The sequence below is a fragment of the Psittacula echo genome (assembly GCF_963264785.1).
Source record: "Psittacula echo genome assembly, chromosome: 2".
NCBI lineage: Eukaryota > Metazoa > Chordata > Aves > Psittaciformes > Psittacidae > Psittacula > Psittacula echo.
The window spans coordinates 124,980,246-125,005,180 of NC_137737.1; the positions used below are offsets into that span (position 1 = coordinate 124,980,246).

General features: G+C 39.0%; 1 protein-coding gene across 1 annotated transcript; it reads right to left on the reverse strand.

Moving 5' to 3' along the window:
• Positions 1–2,269: 2,269 nt before the first annotated feature.
• On the reverse strand, positions 2,270–24,856 carry MYBL1 (MYB proto-oncogene like 1; the record flags this gene model as incomplete). The annotated part of the gene is made up of 18 exons (XM_080609713.1): positions 2,270–2,398; positions 4,174–4,353; positions 6,329–6,433; positions 6,520–6,636; positions 8,332–8,446; positions 8,842–8,984; positions 9,485–9,853; positions 10,170–10,403; positions 11,636–11,740; positions 12,391–12,465; positions 12,677–12,860; positions 14,608–14,828; positions 15,876–15,968; positions 18,943–19,014; positions 19,150–19,252; positions 22,945–23,082; positions 23,350–23,864; positions 24,824–24,856. 18 exons carry the CDS (start codon positions 24,854–24,856, stop codon positions 2,270–2,272), a joined length of 2,931 nt encoding a protein of 976 aa, XP_080465839.1.
• Positions 24,857–24,935: the final 79 nt, after the last annotated feature.

Genomic DNA, 24,935 nt, shown 5'->3' on the forward strand with positions numbered 1-24,935 from the left:
TTCAAAAAGTAATAAAAGATGCCTGACATATGAAAGATTAAAACCTTCTTGCTAAAGCAACAAAGTAGGAGTTAACTGAATGATCCAACCAATACCAACACAAATTAATACTACTTACCATAAATCTATGCTTCAACTTGGTATAGGCAGTTTTGGTGATACCATTTCTACTGAAATATATAATCCAGATTCTAGATATTCACTCTCTTTTAATTAATTATTTCATTTTTTGTGAATTAAGTGCTGTCTCGAGTTTTAAATGTTGCTGTTAAATCCATTCTGGTAATGCACACCGAAATTTAAGACTGCCAAGAATTCCAATTGCCTCCTCTCAGTCTTCTTAGGTGAGGAGTAATCCTGGCATGATGGGTAATTTCTGATCTCTTTCTTACACAGAATTCCTCCCCCCCTTAAAATTTAAATGTAAATTTAAAACTGCTAAAAATGTTTATGCTTACTACTGTCATAGCCAGGAAAATATTTAATATCAAAAAGCTCCTAAAAATGAGGATTGTATAACCTTTGAGATGTTTAAAAAAGTTTAATAACCCATTACCTTCCTTGTGCCACTCATCCCATATTAAAATTCTCCCATATTAAATTATTCTCTGCCATCTTCGATATTAGAGTGACAGGAATACTTTCCACACCCTGCATAGTACTGGTTGGTCTCATAAAGTTAACTAGAGAACCTGACATCATTTTTGTAATTTTACATACAGTGCATATGATGCTCGCTCTTTCCATCTCTCATAGCAGCAAGCCGATTCTGCCACTATCTGTAGCAGCACACCCGGGAGTGGAGAGGAAGAGTGTTTGAATTATAAATAACTAAAACTACAGTGTACAAGTCTATTTACCTGTCAGTATTTGTTGATAGCACACCATTACAACTTGCTCAAAATAAACTACATATAAATCTCTACAACAAAAGCAAACCAAAACATTCCTTCAAAAACAAAAGAAGACATAAAATAAGTGCAAATACCTAAAATAGGCAACTAAAGCAACTGTTGTGACCTGTATACCTTTAAATAAGGACAAAGATTTTCTATAAATAAAAGAATGTTCTCTTTGCTCTTCAAACATACAGTAAGTATATAACGGTCAAACTTAAGTGCAGATACAATTGTTCTGAGATCCAAGGTGCCAAGTTCTTTTTTTTTTTTTTCTTTTTTTTTTTTCATATATATTTAAAATGCATTAGGTTTTAGTTCCTATGCAGGATGAAGTACCCCTGGGTCACCATTCCTTTCTAAGTATATTTAAACAAGGTACAGGAATAGTTGCTGTATAATACAAGTATACCTTGTAATTATTTTGTAGACCAACATGATTTAAGGGTTATAGTGCAATCTTTATGTAGATGTAACATACAGTATAGATTTGTACACTTCACCACTGTAATTCTTCTGCTATGCTGTACTTTAAACTTGTCCTTTTTTTGAATTTTAGCTGTTTTAACAGGAAACAACATTGGCTTCTAGACAACCTGCATACATATAAATATCTACATTTAAGCTTTAAAATGAAAATAAATTATAAAAACAGACTCCTTTCCAATTTACAAAATTTTCCCTGCTCCTACATACTGTACAATACATTCAACAATCATCTCATTTTGAGATTTATGAAGAAAATACTGATGCTTTACACTAAAACCTAATCCACCCCCCTCTGCCTACTTCTAGTACCATTTGCAAATAAATATATTTAACACTGTAGTTAATTTCATTGTTTTGCAGCATACCAAAAAAATTAGTAGTGCAACTTTCTATCCTTCCTTTATACTCCTTTTCATTGTGTTTCTTTATATACTATGAAAATGCTACATAAGCAAAAGCACATTCAGTCATGTATGTTGCTCATTTGGAAACCAGTAACAACCTATAAACCTACTCTATATTGAAAATGCACTAACAGAAAAAAGCAATGCAAGTCAGAATAAATATGAAAATTGACCTAAAAACTGTGTGTAGTCAGTACTGCAATGTATTTTACCATTCTTTATCATACTTTATCATGTTACTTTTTTAATATTCAAGAAATTCATTGCAGAACCGGTTGTACTATGCCTTTGCAGAGAATGAGAACTTCATGTCTGTTCTTTGCCAGTCAAAAGAAGAAAGGAAGCTTTAAGGTAGCTTAAAGGTTTCCCTTGGCAAGACTGTCTCAAAGGAAAGTCTTAATTCACAAGTACTGTGCTAGAATCACCTTCACCATTGTGTCAGTTTCAATGGAAAGAGACAGCTGGCAGTTGCAGTGACCATCACAGTATCAGAGCCCTTGAAGTGCTGTTGGTAGCTGTGTAAGTGCTCAGGTATCTTCTTGCTTGCTCAGTCACGATAAGCTGGTCTTCTGTTTTTCCATAAACAACTGCTTCCCATTCACAATTTGACTGCATAAAACAAAATTCAGTTTAAAAGATTCTTTCCACTAAAATACTTGAGCAATTCTCGTACAACCTTTCAGAGTAATAATAAATTGTCATGGCCTAGCAATATTTTATTTTACTGAGGAGGATTCAGTTCTGCAATATAAGACCTAAAACCTGTGACAGAGCTTCCCCTCCACCCCTTAATCCAACTCCCCAGCATGGCATCTGTGTTACACTTTAAGTTCTAACACACAAAATGAAAAACACTCTTGAAATGAGACTAGTTCAACAATTGATACATAAAAGGGAAGTTAGTTAATTAAGTCATTTTCTCTTTGGATATCTTCCCCTTTAAATGTGCTCAGCTCAACAGGCAGAAAAATATGTTATTGACAGCTGTCTGGAGACACCAAGGAAGGCAAAATGGTTTGGCAGCCAGAAAAGAATACTGTGAAGGACCTCACTGAATCAAAACGGCAGCTGTGGCAGAATGGTTGGATGTTTTGGGAATATATTAGAAATGGCAAAGGAACTAGGAATAAAAATAATGAACAAAAGAATAACCGAGCCACTAGTCCTGCCTCTTCCACGAGGCAAACTCTCATGCACAGTTGCACGACTCATTAAATCTCAAGCTGATTTGTAGCAGCTCTAAACTGGACATGACACCAGCAGATCGTAGCATAATGAAGAATGCAATATTCTCTCCCTTCCTCATTGAACTAGAAATTGATCCAAAGGATGAGTTCCATGTATAGATGCACAGAGAAAATTGGCCATTTGAGTTTCTCTAGAAATTTAGCAGGAATCGATTCATGGAAAGGACTCATGGTTAGAGAGGCCATTAGATTGAGAGGAAATTTCTCAAGAGAAAGAGCAAAACCAGAAAGATGGTTCAATGTGAATATAGTATGACTAAGCTACCCTTTTAAGTACTGGAAGAGCATAGGTCTGGACAGATAGATGCATTCATCTTTGCTGTAATTCCCAGCAGTTAATTCCTTCTCTGAAATTTCACGATTAAATGGAGGTTTGTTCTTTCTTCTCATAAGAAAGGATCAGAAAGTAATATTGTTGCCCTCGTACTTAAAAACACATCGTCATTAAAGCAATTAAGTGAGACATGGAAGACAAGGCTCCAGGTGCCCTGCCTTTTGTTTTGCTGTTGTTGTTTGAGTTTTTTAAGCAATACAGAGCCGTAGATATTCTGAGGAGACATAAAAATTGTATGTGTTAACTTCCTATGGGGAAAACCAGAACAGGTACCAAGTCAGCTCAAAGAGAATCTCTCCCTAAACCTGGTGGTCAAGACACACACAGGTGAAAGATAGGTTCCACAGTTTTAACAGTACGGAAAATAGACAGAAGTACAAGAACAGGCACAGTACAATAATACCAAACAGAACCTGTGGATGAACTCCACTTAATGAATCCCACAGAGTTTATTATGAAGTAAGCACCAGCCACATTTGAGGAACTTAGATGCTATAGAGGATTGGTTTGCACTCTAGTCAAGTTTTCCTACTGCTATACTTGGGTACTGAAACTTGTTTTGTAGGTCTATCCTACCCTCATTGGTTTCCCCCACATTTAAATCTGAGAAGGTTGTATTTAAAGACCTTAGCTATGAATAAACACTTTGTGGACAAATTACAAACTTACAAGAAATAAGGATCATGGAAACACTGATCAAAACTAGATCACTGAATTGAACAATTCTAGACATTAGTACAAGACAGAAACAAAAGTCTTTGTTAAGCTGAGAACAAAACTATCAGAATTCTTTGCATCCAGACCTGAAAAGCTTTTTCCATTTTGACATTTTTTGAAGAACATGCATTCATTTTCTTCTTAATTACTGCATTTGCTTTGTTTGCTGGATTTGTATCCTGGTTTTCTGGTGTCAGCTTACATTTGTTGTCATGTATTTCCAACAATGGTACTGTTAATAAAGATGTGGCATATGCATTTTCTGACTATTGACAAAAAAGAGGGTAGGAAACAGGAACAATAATCAGTACTTAATAATAAAACAGAACAAAAAACAAACAAACAAAAAAAGTCTTCATCTTCACATGCTGTGATCAGAGAAGCCAAAAGGTAAGCAAAGCAAATACTATCAGAAAGACTCTAGGAAGGAATCTGAAAAGAAAAAATACATTATGTGAAGAACTAGTCTGGTATATACTGAGTCAATACTGAGCACAGTAAAACAAGCAGCTGCTAGCAAGATTTAGGCAGTACTGAGTAGACAGCTTCTTGCATGTAAAGCCAGACTACAGCCAATTACACTTTGTTACGAACAAGACTTGATAAAGTGGTAATTAAAGAACAGTTTTAAAGAAAGAAGCTTGAGATTCATTTCTAGTATTACCCTTGTGAAAGTGAGCACAAGGAGACTGGAGTAAAAAAAAAAAAAAATTAAGATCACATATCAGGAGGAGGAGTATCAAGAGAAGGAACTGCTTTAAGTACTGAAATAAGCACTAGAATGATCATGCCAGAAGAGCTTTATATGCTGGTAATATTTAAGTAAATAAAAAGAAATTAATTCAGCTTCATTATATCAAAGCAGAAGAAAGGTATAGGCAATGTTAAGAGACCAAAAGTAGATGAGAATAACAGTGGCATATGTATTTGTTCACTCACAAAAACACCCTCAAACTGCACCTTTACATATTTATTCTACCTCAGACCTCACTCCTAACTTATTATCACATGGACACACAATTTCTACTTAAGGATTGGTCCGGTTTTCATTTTTAAAATCAGATACTATCTTTCTTGCTAAGATAGAATGTTTCTGTAGCACCTGCATGCCTCATTAATGTGGAAGAAAAGTATTTTTTTCCCAGTCCACTGCCTTTAGTATACCACATTACAGTGTACTTTGGTTCTACCTCAATAACCTGAGCATCAGTGATGCACAGTATACCAGGTCATAAAAAGACATTACTAAGAGAACACCAGGAGTTACATCTCTCCTCTGAATGCCTGCAGCAACGCTGCTCCTCCCAGTGCAGGGAAGCTCTTGGGAAAGCGGGGAATTTCCACTAGGTGGCAGGGCACCTAACACCTAGCACGCGGACACCTAGGTTTGGCAGTTTATGAAGCATTTAAGATGAGAATTTAGAAAACCAGCTACAATAATCAGAAAGATGTATGACTTAAGCATCTCTTCTTTTTAAGGACTTTGGCTCCTACCCCTTGCATATAGCATTATAACTCATCAAGAGTCACAGACTTTTACTCTTTCAGAATTAAATACATACATCTATTAAGAACTAGTAGAATAAAGCTTTCCTATAAACCACAAGACTAAAGATTCATCTATTTAATCAGTCAACTGGGAAAATATTGGGCTGCTTTTTAAAGGAATAAGGGACTAAACCAGCCCCAGTTCTGAACTCATGATGTCTTGGTTATTGAGGCAGAATTATTCAAATTCCTTTCAGGCAGAGGAAGCCCACAAACATCATCTTCTACGTGCTTGGTATTTCTTAAAGTATTCCGCTAACTATGTGAAGCAGGAAAACGAAAAACATGCTGCCTGCTGTGCAAGTAGGTATCTTCAGAAAATGTCTGCCAGACTATCAAGCATGCTAAACGCAGGGGTAAACGCCATTTTCCTGGTGTATTACAGAGCTTCAGAGTGCTATATATGCCAAAGCTTATAGGTAACCAGCATGGAAGCAGCTCTGCTGTAACAGCAAATCTGAAAAGCATCCACATTACTTTACCAGTCCTGCTGTGGAGGCCTGAAAGGAAGAATTTATGCACGAATTCAAACCCAGTGTTTAAGTATTGCTTAAGTACTTCAAGTAGCACTTGAAACTGAAGGTGATTTTCTAGCCTCAATCCAAACACTTTATTTTAGTTGACAGAATGAAAGACGCTTAGTTCTATATTAATATTGCTGCCAGTGATGCTCTTCAGTAGCTTAATACTTACCTGTACACCTAGGCTATTATCTTCTATGAGGAGCTGGGCCCCAACCTCTTCTTTTTCCCATGGATCTAGGACCAGTGATTTTCTGACTTTTTTAGAAGAGTTGTGCTGCAATAAACATTTTGCAGAGAAAAATTGTAAAATATTATTTAAAAGCAGTTATTTCCCATGTGAAATTATTATTGTAATGTTACCTCCTGTTTGCAGCTTTTATACACAGTGTCATCTTCCTCCTTGAGAAATATGTCTGTTCCAGTTTCTTCTTTCAAAACTTCCCTAATGTCTTCCTCCAAGAAGGCAAGTGGTTGTGACTAAATTAATTAAAATTGGAAGAGAAAACACAGCAAGTCTGTTAGCTGCAAGTTTTTACCACATTCTACTTTCAGCTCATGTAGCCCATTAAAAGATATCTTGCAAAACACAGCAACAGACAAAAGGATTTAAACTATTGTAGTTAACAACTACAGATCAACATTTCAAGGCTCTGAGGAGTTTTTACTTCATTTTATGCCACATTATTTCTAGCCAGATAAAACACATACACAGTGCCTCAAAAAATGCAAGGCAGCATTGAAGAAGACATGCAAACTACTTGTTTGCATTTATTAGCAATGGTTACCAACTGACAAAAGGGATAAAAACACTTGATATATACTAAACATATATATGTACATATACATGCATACCAACATACTAAAAAACTGTACTACAAAAGTATAGTGTTGTAGAGAAAGGAATTTATACCAAATCTCAACACAAATCTTTGAATAAGACATTGATAGTCCTAAGTATAGTACAGAATCTCACAGAAGCCATACAGATGGCCCCTTTGTGTACCAACAGGAGAAGAATTCCCTTAAGCCCTCAAAATTTGATTTTGAACAGGAGGTTAATAGCGGACAGAAACAGGAATGCCAAACCACTCCATTTGCATAGTGAGAATCTATAGGGTAACACAGATGGTGCCAAGCCCTGTGGCAAAGTCTGAGCTACCTTCTGTGTTTGCAAAAAAAGAAGTAGTCAATATACATTGGCTGGAATTTTTTCAGAATTTGAAAAGCATATGTCTACTGAATTCCAAAAGTTATTATGCATTAACCTACCTTAGCTAGGCTGGGAACAGAGCGAAAACTGAATTCATTTGGAACAAACAAACAAAGTAACATTATCTATAGTCAACAAAAAAAACCACACAACCTTCTGTGACAGCCAGAAGAATCAAAGAAATCATGAATTGCTATATTAAGATTTTGAGGGTTAGGATGAAGAAAATTGTAGATGTTATTCAAATAAGCCCCTAGGAAGGATAAAACACTTCCAAACTTCTTTTCATCAAAAAAGTTCTCAGAATACTAGCATGCTGTGATAAACACCTCATTTCAGTCCTACCACTGTAGAAGAACCTAAACCATAAAACAACTCAGCTCTTATGTAGTCCAGACGACTCAAAGACAGTGCAGTTTTTCAAGGCAAATGTGAAAGTTGCTTAAAATAGCAAGGTCAGTCACATTCATCTGCACCAATTTGCTCTTATTAAATTATCCAGTTGGAGGACTTGCACCCATTCACTCTCTCACAATTCTAATTTGGAAAAAAATAAAAAATAAACCCCAAACAAAACCAGAACAGAATGGTAAAGTATTAAAATTAAAATCTCAGCCATAATGTTTCCACCTTGTAAGAGGTAGGGTTAGCAAGGCTACAAAAATTTAAAACAACTCACAAATGCAGAACCAGTGTGCTCAAGATTACTATGGGTCAAATTATTGTATGTACCGAATACCATTCAAAAAGACAATGCTCCATACTAGGCTGAAGGATATAGTCTAACACAAAATCTGAAACATCTTTTAATCACATTCTAGCTGTTCTCTAGGATAATCAGAATGTCACTGGAACAACAGCATTGTTGGAAAATGCTTTCTAAGATCATGCTGAGGCTTACAATAATTCAAAAACAAGAGGGCATTTGGACTTCAACAAAGAAGAAAATAAACATCGCATACCATAAGTTTGAGTGGACCATACTTTTTTTCCTGAGCAGCCAAAGCATTTTTAAAAGGAGTTGGCGTCCTTGGTGTTGAACCCAGAAGAGATCTTCTAATTGTGGGAGTTCTAAAACTATTCAAACATAGAAGTGTTCATACATAACCTTTAATATTTTACTTTACCAGTAGTAATGTAGAATCCAAGAAACAGTTTAAAATGACTGAATTTACAGAACAGACATCAGCATTGTGAATCTGAAAGTATTAACATCACCATAGCATTACCCCAGGTATAATTAACTTTAATTGGATTTTGTTCAGTGTCTTAAAAAAGGAGACATTTTAACTAAGTAGAAATAGCTTCCTGTTTTAAGCTAAAAACAGGAAGCCAGTTTGTTTGTACACAAGTATTGAAGTGTTAGGGGGTTTAAAACTCATTCACAGTATAGGTAGAATAATTTTTCAATGTTTAGAAAGATGTGGTTTTATTTGAGCAACACCACTGGATGTTTAATGCAGTAATCTTACCCCACATTTTCTTTTTGATCTTTTGGTGTCATTTCTTTGTGTAGAGGAGTCGTAATAAGAACTTTCTGCCCGCAGATTGGAGTCGATGTAAATGCAGGATTTTCAAGGTTAAACTGTTCATTTCCAGAGCAAGTGTTGAAAAACTAACCACAAGAAAGAAAAAAGCCCCTAAGCAACCATAAAGGACAAAACTTCACCACTGTAATGAGCAGTAAAAAAACCCAACCAAACGAAAAAATCTGAAAGGCTTCTATTGAAAAATCCCAGTAAATTCTTCTTGATTTATACTCCAAGACACTTCCAATGTTCATTGCCAAAACCTTGATTTTCTCCTTAAAATCCTTACTACTTAATTAGGTCACAGAGACAATAGGTCTCTAGCAACAATAATTTGCATGAGAAAGTGTGAACTGAGACATAAGTCGTCACAACTCCTTTCTCCCCCACCCAGTTAGTCTTCAAAACAGAGGAAATGGGTAATTTAACAATTTTTTTCTTAATGTATCTACCCTTATGCAGATTTTTAAGAAGTTTTTTGACATATTGCTTCAGGATACAGTATATAACTAGGGAAGAAAGTACTTGTGATTTATAATCTACCCACTACAGCCTTCATGTTTAGCCATATTAAACATAAACTCACCTGTGACGGAGAAAATGGTAGTGTTTTCACTGGTGTATGCTTTAGTGCAACACTGATGACATCATTACACAAGCCATCATTCAGTTCATCAACCGGTGACTGCCCAACACGCAATCTCTTTTTCTTTCTTAGGATGGTAGGCGGGGTGCTGAATTTAGGCATGTTTGGAGTTGTTGGAAAAACTGCTTCTTCCTCGCTACTGATGCTACTTTGTTTTTTGCCATCGAGCACAACACTGACATTATACTGGCACTCGGCAGCCCCTTCATTGTGTTGAGTCTGCATTAGTTTTAGTGGAGCTTGCTTGACAGGAGACACAACAGCCTCTGAAAGCTCAAAACTGGCGACATCGCTCCACACCACAGGATCCTAGGAAGCAAGGTGCGAAACACCAAAACACTAGCGTGCTTATCCAAGATTAATGCACAATGTCCAAGCCAACCTAACAGCTCTCTACCTCCAGAAGCCATATATTGAATTATTCTCCCTTTATTTTTCACACAATCCTAAAACATTGAATATTTTAAAATAAAATTCTTTTAAAACAAGTCACTCAGTATGGGCAAAACTACAGACCAGTGCAAAATAAGGTAATTTAAAGAGTATTTATACTTTTTACACATGTTGTTAAAGCTTATGTTCCTAAATTTTTTAATTTCTTTTGTTTTAATAAATACAGACTCACAGATTCAATGAGCTCTAGCGTCTCTTCAAATTCTGGAATGGCCTGTAGAGATGGTAACATTGTATTTGTTTCCACAGCCGAATACTGTGGTGGTGAATTCTGCTGAACAGATGTGCCCTGGGTCTCATCTATGCTGTAGATATCACTTGTTTGCTCCCCAAGGCTATTTAGTGTATTAGACACGCAATCTTCCATGATGAAACTTCCAGACCAACACGGTAAGTTTCCAGCTTGCTAAAAAGTATGAAGAAACATGTTAATTTTATTCAACTTGAGAAGTTGGAAAGAGTCAATTATGTGACTGCAGGGAGGGGAAAAAAGGCAGCATGTAGGAAGACTAAATGTAACCGTTAATTTTTGCTTTTTCCAATACTAATTATCTGCTTGCATTAATGCATGTAGTATTCTCCTTACATTAACATACTCAACATCCTCAAATTGTGTAAGATTTAAAGATTTTTTCCTTACCTCTCATTCTTATCATATACATGCTTATGCCTTAGGTAATTATGAGTTGTATTGGAAGCCACCTCTGATGCAAGCTTCCTGTGTTCCTGAACATCAGTATATTACAAAGTCGTCTTCACTACAGAACACAGGTGCATTTTAAGATTAGAAAGTGTCTCTAGAATGTGAAATACTTCTTGCTTGAGCTGGTATTTTTTTAACTCAGATTCTGCATTGATAGATTACTTCTAAATGGTTATCCCATTTTAGTAGACTGTTTAGTACTCAAGAAACTGATTTTAATTTTCACTGAAAATTTAGAAGCAGATTCCTCTAGATAAGCAGAATGCTGAACTGTTTCAAGGGAATGCCAGGAATAGCTCCACCACATAAAACTAGAAGTTCACCTGTAATCTAAATTAGTGATCAATACTGTCAGGTTGATTAGGTGTCTGATGTTGTTCACAGCCCTCTGTTCCTGAAGAAGTAAGTGCCTGTCATCTGCAAGTTCCCTAACTCTACTAAAGTACATGTAAGTTTTGTACAGCTCAAATTCATATGTGTCATATCCAAATGTGGATATTCAGTACTGCAAGCACTCACACGTAAGTTTGATAAAAATATAATCTACAGCATGTTTTGAAATGAAATAGAACAAAACTTACATATTTTTCACCTTTCCCTGTTGAGTAGATGATCAATATTGCTGACCCATAAAACCAAACAGTGGTGATATCAACAAACATGACTCTCTTGAAGAGGATTAAAATCTTGGGTCTTAGGAACAACTGCCAAACTGTAGGTCGTATTTCTCCTGTTTTCAGTTTATAAACTGCACTAAAAATAATCAGCCTCCACTCTAATATGTAGATTTTGTTTTACAACCCAACAGCCATAGGTTTGATTTTAGAAGGTCAGGTGAAAAAACACTACATAAAACCAAACATCCATTACTAAATTGATGAGAATTAACCTCAGTAAAGCATACTCAAATATTTATAGAAATTTACAGTCCTTACAGAAGATGCTCGTTTTCTTCTGATTTCACTCTCTACTGACATAAGTAGCAATTCAAGTTCCTTTATTTTCTTTTCTTTATCAGGATCATCATCAATAAATGACTGCTGAAAAAAATTAAGAAAGAAGCCATTACTATTTTCCCCCAACTGTCCACTGTAAACATTTGACATTATAACACAGCTCAGTTTTAACAGAAATCCACACATCGTGCGAACAGAACTGTTCAAGCAGTATCATATTTTGTAGTACAGTAGTTACTTGCAAGTGGAACAACTCCAGCAATTACCAGGGGATGGATCTAATGATCAAGTGGTATACAAGCTAATAATTTAATAGGTTGCTAATATGATCTGTAAATGCTCAGTGTGCTATAATGCTTTTTAACCAAAAGTCACTCAGTTCTGTCTTTAACAGAAGGAACAACATCAGCACCTTGGTAGATGTGTTATGTTTTCATGTGCTTTTTAGAATTTTGAGTTATCTCTCCTCTCTAACTGTGCAAAAAAGTGTTTCAAATCAGCATTTGCTGACAGAATGTCTACACAAGCAATCTTACCACTACTATCAGAAAATTAACTAATTTGGTTTGGTTGATTGGTTTGGTTTTAAACTCCTTAAAACTTTCTACTATTGCTGTAAATACAGGTAAGTGAAGATATATGCCATGAGTTTCAAAATTAGTTATACTCTTCAGTTTAGAGAGGACTTCAAGGAGTATATTCTCTTAATTTTACAACATGTGTTAACACATTACCTCAACTATGTTGGAAGAAGCTGAAGTATGCTCTAGACAGCTGCCTTCTGGTGAGGCATACTGGTATGCTGGAATCTAAAAAGACATAAATCATTTCACAATCCCTGAAAAAGGATATAAAATTATCTCTACTGTACATGAACTATTTATTATAGTTTACAAATCCTAAGTTACTATAGCACAACAATGCTCAACAGTCTCTATTCTTTCAGATTTGTTTCTTGTTCCAAACCCAATAAATCATTTGAAACTGGAAAATAGTAATTATTCTGCACTTTGAACTTACATGTGTCTGAACAGGTATGTAAAATTGATTCTGAGTGTGCAAGTGCTCCATAGTCAGACAATTTTGGGGCTGAAGTTTGGATGAGCTATCTCTTTCAGACTTTATACCTTCTTGTAAATATCCTTCCTGTTCCACCTTTCTTCGCATTGTTGAATTCCAGTGATTTTTAATTGAATTATCAGTCCTAAAATGAAAGTGTACAACAGTGACTGGTTTCCATATCTTGAAGTTTAAAATATGGCATGATTCATAGGGTTTGCACAGTAGGTTAATCTGAAGCCACAAATACAGAAAGCTCCAGCAGCTTGGACTGAAAGTTTCATTATCTGTGGAGTTTTGGCATGATTACTAGAAAGCTGCTCACACTTCCTTCTACTGAACTTCAAGTCTGCAGAAAATTGACGTAGCAAAAGAGAAAGCCTTCGTTCTGGCTATTATCATGGGCAAGAACCTTTTTTCTTGGATGCTTGGACTAACCATGTGTTCTCTGTCACTACATTATTTACCCTCTGCTACAAATCTGCAGAACATGAAGCTAAGACAGTCACCCTACTGTCCCACAGTATAATAAGGGCACTGTAGTTAACATGGTCCACTGGAAGACCTCTCTTCTAAAAAAAAAATAAAAAATAAAAAAATTACAGCCTGCCTTATGTTTAACATGCAGCTTCATACAAGAACATCTCACTACCTCTTGGTGCCCTTGAGCTTGTACAGAGAACAGCAAGTATGGCAGACCAGTGCCCACTGTCACTCCCCTCAGCAAGAAAATATCTGCAGTCTGAAACGCAGGCTGAAATCACCTTTAACACTAAACAAGCATTAAGGCAAGAGTAGAGTATGAATGCATTACAGTCTTAAATACTAGCCTTGGAGAGAAGTACACAGAAATAAAAATTGCTTTAAGACCCATTCTTCATTCAAGCTCAACTCCAAGTAGAATTCCCCTTTTTCACCCTGATCTTAGACTCTTTACTAATCTTCTGGGTCTAGGATCCAATCTGTAGCTGATATTCTCATCTTGGATTTATTTTCAACAAATAAGTTAGTGATTTAGGAATGCCTCTGTCCTTAGAAACTCATCCTTCCTCTCCGAAATTCTGTTAAGATGCAATCAATTCCCTTCCTATTCCTCCAAAGGATTTCCTGTGATTCATGTATGCGTGTTTAATGAAAATGTCTCATTTTTAAACATGCATCTCTAAATACTCATTCTCCCACCATGGCAAGTTCAGACATTCCTTAGGCACCCCTACAGTCACCTCCTGAACATACAGACTGAATTCAGAGAGGGACAGCTGAACATTGAGTTTTAATTAACAGTACAAGGTAAAAAATTTATTCCTTTGAAACACTAAAAGTTTGTTTTCCACAAGCATGTAAGTTGGCAGTCACACTTGAAACAAAGATAAAGAGAACCATGCATATAATTAAAAGCCTAGATGGTAACCAGCTAGCTTTGCAATGCATGACTCCTAAGCCTAGACTTTTGAAGGTTACAAAGATTTTCTTTTTCAAGTGTCCTGTTTAACAAGAAATATTCCACAAAAAATAATTTCTGATCTTAAATCTAAAAGCAAGTCACCTCCAAATGCATATCAGTGAAGGCCCTTTGACATTATGTCATAGGATGTTAAGGCATTCTTCCACTATTACTTGCAGTTACTCTCTTCAGCTCCACTACAGTTTTTTCTGTGATCAGGAGGATTTCTGAAGGAACGTGTTAGAGGCCTTTTTATTGGTTTTGTGGCTTATTAAGGATACAGAATCAAATGCAAAAGATTTTTTAAAAAATCAGTATCTATCAAGATAAAGATGTTGTGACGTAAATTTCAGCACATGCTCTCTAACTAATAAATGACATTGCAAAGAGTAGTGTGATGACAGTTCTCCATATTCCAATATTTAACACAAACAGAGTTGAAAAGCACCTTCCAGGAAGAAGTTTTGCTATTTCAGCCCATCGGTTTCCCAAACGCTTGTGAGCTTCATAGATTATTCTGTCCTCTTCTTCTGTCCATGATGACTTTTTTACCTCCGGATTGAGATGGTTATGCCATCTCTCTCTGCACTGCTTGCCTATTCTTCCTTTCAGGTGCTTTGCAATTAGAGACCAGCGCTTCGGACCATACTTCTGAACTAATTCAATAACCTGGAACACATAAAAGCACATTACAATTTCAAAACCTATTTTTTCCAATTAAAGACTGAGAATACTGATAAACTCATATTTTGGAGTACGATTTATAATAGCCAACTTGATAAGATACTAGGCCTAAGGAGGCAGACAGCGACTTAGGATTTTAAAAATAATTTTTTAAGATATAAAAAATTCTTTAACTCCAAATTCACTGTGTTTAGAATCTAAGTAGATACTGATGAAAACATCAATTTGGAATTTTCCTTTCTGTCACCCATTGCATAAGCTGACATTACAAAAGACCAAAAAAGAAGCTGGTAAAGATGCCTGGTTTGACTTTTTTCAACACACATATATATAAGGAAAAACCCCACACCTCTACTCCGAACCTCCTTCCTATTTCTACGTTTTTTACACATTAGAAGCTTTTTCTTAAAAGGCTAACAAGAACTGTAAAAATAGATTAAGAAGACTATATTAATAAGTTGACAAATACTATTTTTGGACATCTTAAGAGAGTTTTAAACTGTAGGAATTAAGCAGCCAATTTGAAATACTGTACGAGAAAGTTGTATGTGCTCCTCCCTAAAGGACAGTCCAGATTTTGCAGGCAGAAAGTGTGGATTAACAGAGGGAGGGAAAAGGAGTCTAAACCACCATTTCTAGCTTCTTTAAGAGTACAGTATGAAATAATTGCCTTATTCCCAACCTCTTTAAGTCTGGTAGATCTAAGGAACAAAAGATGTGAGACCTTTGATCTTCAGTGCTATAAAGGTATCTTCTCCATTTGGTAAGCTAGCAATCTGCACAAAGGGAAATTAAATGCTTGAGCAGACCAGACATTCCATCTACTTAAAAGCAGCAGCATTATTTTTCCCTCCTCACACAGCATTACATAATTAATTGTATTCTGTATTATATAATGTAATTATCTATGTCACAAGCTGCATCACACATCATCTTTGTTGGGATGAAACCTAAGAAAAAGTACGCATTCTTAGCAGTCATATGCCAATTTCATTACAGCAAAGGAGTACAGTAACAATTAGTTTTTATTACCCTCTGATCTTCTTCTTTAGTCCATGGACCTTTAATCAATTCTGGGTTTAGTACCCTCTGCCATCGATGCTGGCACTGAAAATCTGAACGGTTCTGAAATAGTTTTGGAAGACCAGTGCAGTTGTTAAACACTTGCATATATAAAACTGTAAATATCAGCTATCCAGAATTATTACCTTATTTCAAATTGAGAGACTTATTCAGACCTTTATTCTAATAGATAAATTCTCCCCTATTATTTCTTCTTCCATTTGCTTATAAAAGGTCTTCTCCAGAAAAAATAGCCTTGCACAAAGCTCTAATCTAATTACTTTGGTGTTCTTACTTGATAAGCAAATTGAGAACTTACTCTTCTTTAAAGAAAAACTTAGAAATTTTTATCCTCATTACTCCACATCCCCACTGAACTTCATGCGACTGGCATGCTTTTGACATTATCTACAACTTATATAAGAATTTTTTAAAGGAAGTTCTTTCAAATAGAAGAATAGACTTTTTTTAAGTCTCAAATGTATATATTTTCAGTTTTTTCCTAGAGTGTTAAGGAAACAGATATACATTAAGTTTAGCTACCACATACTAACTAAAAAAACATTGCTTTTCCTGCTCAGGACAGATGGTGCTTTTCTGTAGCTTCTCTCAGGATCTTTTGAAATATTGTTCCCAGTAATGAAAGAGAAGTAAGGTTTCACTTAGCCTTCTCAAAACTGTTTGTAGAAAAGCTTAAGACTCTGGATTGGTCCAATTCTTAGAAATATGCAGGTAAGAGCCTGCCATAGCACAGCATACTATTACACCTTTTATAACACTGGGACATGATGATTTACTCTCTTCAGTGCAAGCTGCTGGATAGCAAGTACGAATTTCAAGGTTTTGCTGGGTTTGTCTACCAAGTAAAAGCCTTACCAGGCTAAGCTGAAGTTAAATAAGAAGCAATCTGTGAGATGAGAAAAACACACCCAAAACACTGTTACATCTAAAATGACATTGATCACAGTACCTTCATGTGAATCACAAGTAGACACTGCATGATTAAAAGCATACTAGAGTTTATTATAAAACATCATCATTTCCTGGTGGAGACAAGCTGTAAAAGACAAACCCAGTATAGGATAGCTGTTCCTATTTTTGATTAAAGGTTAGGGTTAGTTTCGAAATTGTGGCCTTTTAGCATTTATACCTTCCAGACACTTCTGAAATCATGACATATTTGGGGGAGAAAAGCAAAACAAATGATGGGATGAAATAATAAAATCATTTCAGGTCTGCCTTAGCCCCAGTAAACTGAAAGAGAATGCACGCTGCATTCCCTCTCGAGAGTCACATTTAAGCCATCTTCACTTTTGGAGGCAGAACAGAAGGAAGGTTTACTTGTGCCCAGCCCAACAGTGAAATAGGGTTCAGTAGTGAAATAGCCTTTACATAGGAGTAACTCAAGACTGGGTTTCCTAGCAAAACACCACCAGAAACAAAGTAAGTGCTAATTATGCTATCTTCTATTATTTAGCTTTGTAATGTGAACACTGCAACAGGTTGCCAAAGAGGCTGTGGAGTCTCCATCCATGGAGATACCCAAAACCCAGCTGAACACCGTCCTGATCAGCCAGTTCTAGCTGACCTTGCTTGAGCAGGGGGCTCAGACTCTATGATCTTGGGAGGTTCCTTCCAACATCAATGATTCTGCAGTGGGCAACCTGATCCTCCATGCATGTTTCCCATGATAGCCAGAGAGCCTTTTTTCAGCCTTACTTGGGCCCAGCTGAACAATAGCTTTCTGTCTCCAAAAGCATTTGTTTTGAGCTGGAGAACTTTTACTAAACTGTTAAATCTGCTAACTACAACTGCATAATACACCTGCAGATCAGTATCGCCAAACATTATACTTTTCATCAGTTTAATATAAAGGCTTTTTAATATTATCTCTTTCTCCTCTGCCATTCACTTATCTCACTGCTTTCTGGAAGTAGATAACGTAAGGAACAGTGATGTGCACATGCACTCCTGAAATTTAGAGGCTTTGAGTTCATTCCCTGATATCTATGCTTTGCCACCTGGGGAAAAAAAAATAAACATCAGAAGTACCACAGCTGCACAAAAACAATGAGAACAATGTAAAGTTACAGTTGTTCAGCAGTTAGAATCCTACTTTTACCTACTTACACAGGAATTTCATACAACCATATCATTCTGGTCAGTATTATAAGAACCACAAAGGTGGGGGTGTAATTTTTTTTCTCTAATATTTGAATATATTCGATGCCACTTCTAGTTAGTGATTTCAGACTTAGATTCTAGCCATGTTTTTAGAGTAGGCACTTTATAGCATTTAATCAGAGAAACAAACGTCATCTATTCCAGTTGTGTTTTCTATCAGAACAGCTCATACAGCTGTGGAGTCATTTCATGTTTGAACCAACAGCTCTTTTACTCATTCCACCTGACCACTGGAACAGAACAAGAAATTTTAAGTGTCAGTAGGAAATTTCCAAGGAACACACTAAGGTTCCATTCACAGGAACTGAAGTTATCATCAGGTGGAAAGATTTCCATATTTTAGAGAAGACATCACTGTAAAAAAAGGCAAAACAAAAACTATTAAAAAAAAAACCCAAACAAACCCACAAAAAAAACCAACCAACCAACCCAAAACAAAACAACCCACCCTTTTCTTAAGGTGTTTAAGAAATTGATTTCGCTCCTTGCAAGTCATCTGTCAGATGCAACCCACACTCCTAACTGTCTCAGAAGCAACCTGTGAACTGTGGATGTAACCACAAGTGATGCAATCAATAGGAAAGAGGAATATACTGCAAAAGGAAAGCAAATCGCAAGTGTGGATGAAAGGCACCAATTATTTTTAATCGTTTCAGATCATCACTTGAGCTCCAACCTGAGCTGATAAAATTCTCCAAAGCCCGAGCTAGATCTCAAGTCCAATTTACATGGATCTCTTAAAATATTTTTTACTATTATGCATTTCTGATTTCTATTTCACGTCATTTTCAAACTGAACATATGACCAAAGTAAACATTAAGAGAACTTAACAGAAACAGAGATTCAACTTACTTGTAGATGACTAGCAATGAAAGCCCAATCATCTGTGCCATTTTGTTCCACCAGCTTCTTTAGCTTTTCATCCTGTTAAGACATAACCTCAGCCAATAAATGTTACATGCTGTCCCAACATGGTTCTAAATAATAACATATTTTGTGCACTACCAATATCATGTAGAAATAAAACTAAAGGGGAAAAAAAAAAAAAAAAAGTATTACCTCATCACGTGTCCATTTCACCCTGTTACATATCTTCTTCAAACTTTTTTGCTGTGGTACTTCATAGTCATGATCCAAATATTGAAGGTCATCATCTTCCTCACTGCAGAGTACAACAGAATGATGTAGATAAGAGTTTAAAACACTTCTGAATAACTTATTTTTTCTAACTACTTATAGCTTTTTTCCAATCTGTACATATTGTTCTAAAACATATGGACTTTGCATGAAAGTAAGATCTGCCTTCAGCAGTGGCCTATATTGATCATGTCCAAGGATCACAATTTTAATTTCCAGGCCACATACCAGGATATGGACAGATAATTCATTCCAAGTCAAGACTCAAATTTGAAGCAAAAGCTCTCATTTAATATCATGTTTTTATGACACATTTACGAATCTTTTTCACAAATGAGCTTATAAGATCAAGTGGTTTGCTAGTCTGCAAATGCATTCATGTTCCACCTCCATAACTCAAACAACAAAGGTGCCAAATAATCTTGAGTCAACCTAAGATTTTAAGCGGGCTGCTGCCTTGAATAAAAGCGTTGCCTTAGTGTTACAGAAATTAGGTACAGATCTTTGAAGTCAGAAATATTCCGGCAAGAAATAAGCACCGTATGTATCAGTGCTGAGCCTTTTTAAGAGCCACAGGGGCAAGAAGCCAGGTAACCAACCTCTGCGGCTCCACGTAGATCACACTCCATCTACTGGAGAAATGCATACTTCACAGCCTTGATAACAAAACCAGCACGGGGAAATATTTCACGGAAATATCACTTAAACTCACGTTAGACAGAAGGGACTCCCATCCAGATCTATAAATTTACTTAAAAGCAGTTTCATACTGCGATCTTATTTTTTCTCTATTTTATTATCAATATAGAGCACCACACAAATATCGTAAATTCATGTTCAAAACTAAATTTACTAGTTCTGCTTAGCCTTAAAATTACTTCAATTTTTCAACCAAAGGTAAAAAAAAATCCTCCCCCGTAACCTGTGTTGGTGTCCTAAGAACCGATTAGGTGGCAGATTTCTGCATTATTTTCCAGAACATACAGTTCACCCACAACCTTCTATGTACATTTGTTATTTCCCATGAAGGGAATATGTTCCCTGAGGCTAACACAAACATATGGTCATTCAAGAAGACCACTACTTAGCTGAAAATATTACTACAGCACAGTATGTACCCAGCTCTTTCAGACCCAGTGTATTTAACATTGCTTCTACATCCTACACCCCATCTGGATTTGCGCTACTTAGCTTCATGATGCAATAGAAGTTAGTAACATGTAAACATATCAAAACTTTGTGGAGCCAGCAGAACACAAGGCAGTCAGTTTGTTGAACGGTCAACAGCAAGTTCTCCACAATACTTACAAAAAACAACCTGCAAACAAAATGATTGTAAGAGTTTTGCATTAAGTGGCTTAGGACTTTAGAAAACAGGATTTAAACTCACAGGTTACTAAGAGTTTTCTCTTCCTCTTCCCACCTCCTTTTTATTGATCTCTTATCCACAGGTTCTCAACAAACTGTCAGGAGTGTATCTTGGTATTATAAAGAGCATAACTTGGTATTATAATACTATTTCACACCATGCATGCCATATCGTTTATTTATAACTAAAATTTGGCCTTGTGGTTAAGCCCTTTGTCAACATGATCTCCTCACCCACTGCACAAACTAGTTCAAGAACAGTCTTCAGTTACATGAAGTCATGAGGATTTGAAAAAGGGCAAGGGCCCATTGTACACAGCAGCAACGCTGATGAGACCACCAGTACTAGACAACATACTAGCTGCAGCAGCAGCAGGTAAAACCCCTGCACCTGGAATTCTCCAGTGGCATGCATGTCCCACAGCCAAACTGACACAGGTATCATTGCCTCCATGCACTTCCTGGGCAAGGGCCAGCTGAGTGGGCAGTAACCTCATCAACCTTCATTCCACATGAACAACCCTTTAGCCTTCAGTCTTGTTTATAATTAAATAAACATGAACGGTTGTGACTATTAACTTCAGGGGTTTTTTTTAAATAAAAGGTTTGCAAACACATAGGGTTCTAATACTTGATCTGACAATTCTTTGCAGTTATGAATACTGCATGCAAGTGGATGACAGCCACCAAATTTCATCAAATAAGAAATCTGCAACAATAAAATGAGTATTTCATGAGTTTTGTGCTAGCTATCTTTGTAATTTTGAGTTGAGAACCATTAAAGGAAAAAAAAATTAGGCTTCTAAATGCAAAACCAATAGCAGTTTAACAAAATCAGACTTCATTCCATTTGGTGCACTCCACCATACTCCGCACCTAGGTTAACAACCTTGAAACCATTTTTATATAAACTTGTAACTACCATGAATTACTTCTGGGGATACTATCATCACACACTGATAGTGAATTCATCTAGGACTACTGATCTCTAACCCTGTGTTCCTCTCCTATCCACAACCAGCTGTATTTTCAACTATGACTTCTAAGCACTCACAGCCATCAGAGATAACACTAGCTAAAGTTTTGCAAAAATGAAATTATTGTTTGCAATACCACAGATTAAACTAAAAAAAGGCAGATTAGGAGTAACAAGAAACATTCTCTCTCCGAAATGATTCTTGCAGATAACTACGTATAGACAGCTCCAGCAGTCTGCCTCTGCAACCAAAGCCCCTTGATGAATCTTTGCTCCTTGCACAACCACACCCCCCAAGCATTGCTTTCTTCATTTAGTTGCAGTTTTGCAGAAGAAGATTCACTTGTGAACTCTTTTCACGTCAGAAGAAAATGCAGAAGCAGTTTTAATACCTGTAACTTTGAAACCACTAATTCCATGAGAAGTATGTAGTTACAGTAAACCCCAGACACCACAGGTAACTCACACACTGTTAATACTTATCGAGCATCCTTTTCTTTCTCAAACCTAACCCTTCCTTTGCATTTCTTTATCACCTTTCAGATACAGATTTTCCATTTAGGACAAGAATAACTACAGCAACAAAACAGTTCTCCAAGACCCACCTTCTGAATACAAAGTAAAGACATACCCATTTTCATATCAGTAAAACAAAAGTATTAAAACCATCTGGGGCTGCTGCTGAAGCTCTTGTGGAAAGCATTATCTCTCAGGGAAATTTCAAGCCATGATAACATCTTCAGCCAAAGAATATTCCAAATCAGAGAAAGTGGGTGCATTTAAGATATTGGAAGAATCAGCAGGCCTGAACGTTAACTTAATACCCTAAACCTCATGCCAGGGATGCGCCAAAGCCACTCGGCAGGAGGAAAACAAGTATTACTCCAGTAGAAGGAAAGAAACCAGCAGGAAAAGCTATTGCAGAGACGACGTAGCCGTTAATGACAGGCTCACTGACCGCCGAAAAGCAAACCCAAGGAGTTGTCTAGGCAAGCTACACAAAGATGGTCTGAGCGAAAGAACAGCGGCAAGAGGCGAGGGCTATACCCGGGAGCTGGCGCTCGCAAGGCAGAGGGAAGACCTGTGCGGACTCCGGGCAAAATAGGGACAGGAGGGCGGAGGGAAGGAGGTGGGCAGTGACAGCTGAGCCCAGGGAGGTGGAAGGAGGGCGAGAGCAGCGCCAGCACAGCTCGGCGGGGGGGGTGAGGGGCGGCAGGGGCGGGGCGGGACGGCGGCGGCACCTGGCAGGGATCCCGGGCGCGGGGGGGTACCTGGGCACGGGGCGGCGGCGTGGAAGGCAGCGGCTGCCCAGGGGGGTTGGGGGGGAGCAGGGCGCGCAAAGGTACCTGGGCCAGGCCCGCAGCCACACTCACCTGCGCGATCTTTTCGCCATCCTCAGGGCGCACCATAGGAGGGGCCGCCACGGCAGCGGGGCGCGGCGCGGAGCCCCAGCCCCGGCTCCTTCTCTCACAGCAGGCGGGGCGGAGAGGGGCAGTGGCTGCTCAGGAAGGCTCAAAGCGGGCAGGGCTCCTTCAACGGTCCCCTACTCCCCGGGGAGCTTCGCGGTACCCCCAGCGCCGCGACGGCCGCCCTCAGCCGCGACCCGGCCAGGCCCCCGGCGCGTCAGGCATGGCTCCGCAGGACGGAGCGCGCAGCAGCCCTCTTTCTCGCCCGGCTGTGCCTTCCCACTCCTGTCAGAAACTCCCAGGGCTCGTGCGGCGCCTTCACACCCCGGGGCTGCTACTCTGCGGCCCAGCGCCGCCCCACACGCCCGCTACTGGCCGGCGCCCGCCGCCCTGGGCTGCCCCGCTCGCGGCGGGCTCAGTCGGCGCCGCCGAATCTCGCGCCCAGCCTCCTTCCAGAGCCACCGTTTGAATCTGCGCAGGCGGACTGCCGCCCCATTGGCCGCCGCCGCCGCACGCGACACGGGCGGTGGGGCGGGGCCTCGCGCCCAGCAGCGGGCGGGCAGAGGGAGGGGCGGCGGCGGCGGCGGGGGCGAGGCTTGACGAGGGAGCTCGTGCGGCCCGTGGCGGCCCGGCGCGAGAGCCCCCGCGCGCCCACTGCAGCGGCGGCCGCGCGGGAGGGGCGGGGACAAAAACAGCGGCCGCAAAAACTGAGCCGCTCCTTCGAGCCGGAATCGAACCAGCGACCTAAGGATTGCCGTCGGTTGCGCTTCTACAGTCCTCCGCTCTACCAGCTGAGCTATCGAAGGGAGCTGGCGAAGGGTGCCGCTCCGCGCCACACAGCCTGGTCGCTGCTCACCGCGGGGCCCGACCCCCCACCCTGGCAATGGCTGAAGTGGAAAACCCGCTTTAGACCGAGGCCTGAAGCCGCAGGAGGATGAGTCCCTGAAGGCGAGCGCCCAGCGGAGGGATCCTGCATCTAGGGAACGCCCCCAGCTACCGGCGGGCCGGTAATGCAGGGGGCAAGGACGGCGCCCTCAGCCCGCCGTGGGGTGCGAAGGTAGCACTTCCCGCTTCCCTCCCTTCTCCAAGCTTTGGTGCCCGGAGGTCACACTCCTGCTTGAGAGGCGAGAAGCGTGTTGCTCATCGCACCCAGCCATCCCACTTACAGGGCATCAACTGTAGCCACTGTGTTCAAGGCACACCACATCCTCCTGTGACTGCACTACACATGAACTCTGCCTGCTCTTCAGAGAAAAGTGTTGGAGCAGCTGCTGTGAAGATGTGGGTTGGAAGCTACAGAAAGCGCAGGGCCAGCTTCCTGCCACCCCAAGAAATGCTCTCCTGTGGTCAGCCCTCATGGGTGTTCATTACAGCCTTGGCTTAGCCCTTGGGTGCACAGGTCTGCAACAAGGCCCACCCATCAGCTCTTTACTGATTTTAATGTGATTTTTACTTTAATGGTCAAAACAAATCATCAAAGCAGCAAGTGGTTTCTTATTCCAAACACATTTTTCCAACGGTTTACTTACAGAAAGTTGTTAACCACCACCAGAGAGGACATAACCTCCTGAAGAGATCACCACCATGAAGTACAAGCTACACCTGGGCACAACCTACATATCTTCTAGGTATTCCCCTACACAAAAAGCTTAAGCTAGAAGTTATTTTTATAAACGAAGCCTTGTAGGTACATTCCTACGTACAGATGTATGTTTATGTGGCAGGAAAGACGGGCTTGCAGCGCCCTCTGCTCAGGCACATGGGAAACTCAGGCTCTGGCGCAGCCAGCGAGGCCCAGAAATGGAAAAAAACCCACAAACCCCTCCGTTTGACCTGCATTACAGACCAATATTACAAGGGCGAACTCGTATCGTTGCATCTTGCAGGGCAAAAATATTCTTTGGGGCATTTATTTGCTTATTTACAAATAGCCTTTGCCCCCTGCTTACTAATTGGTG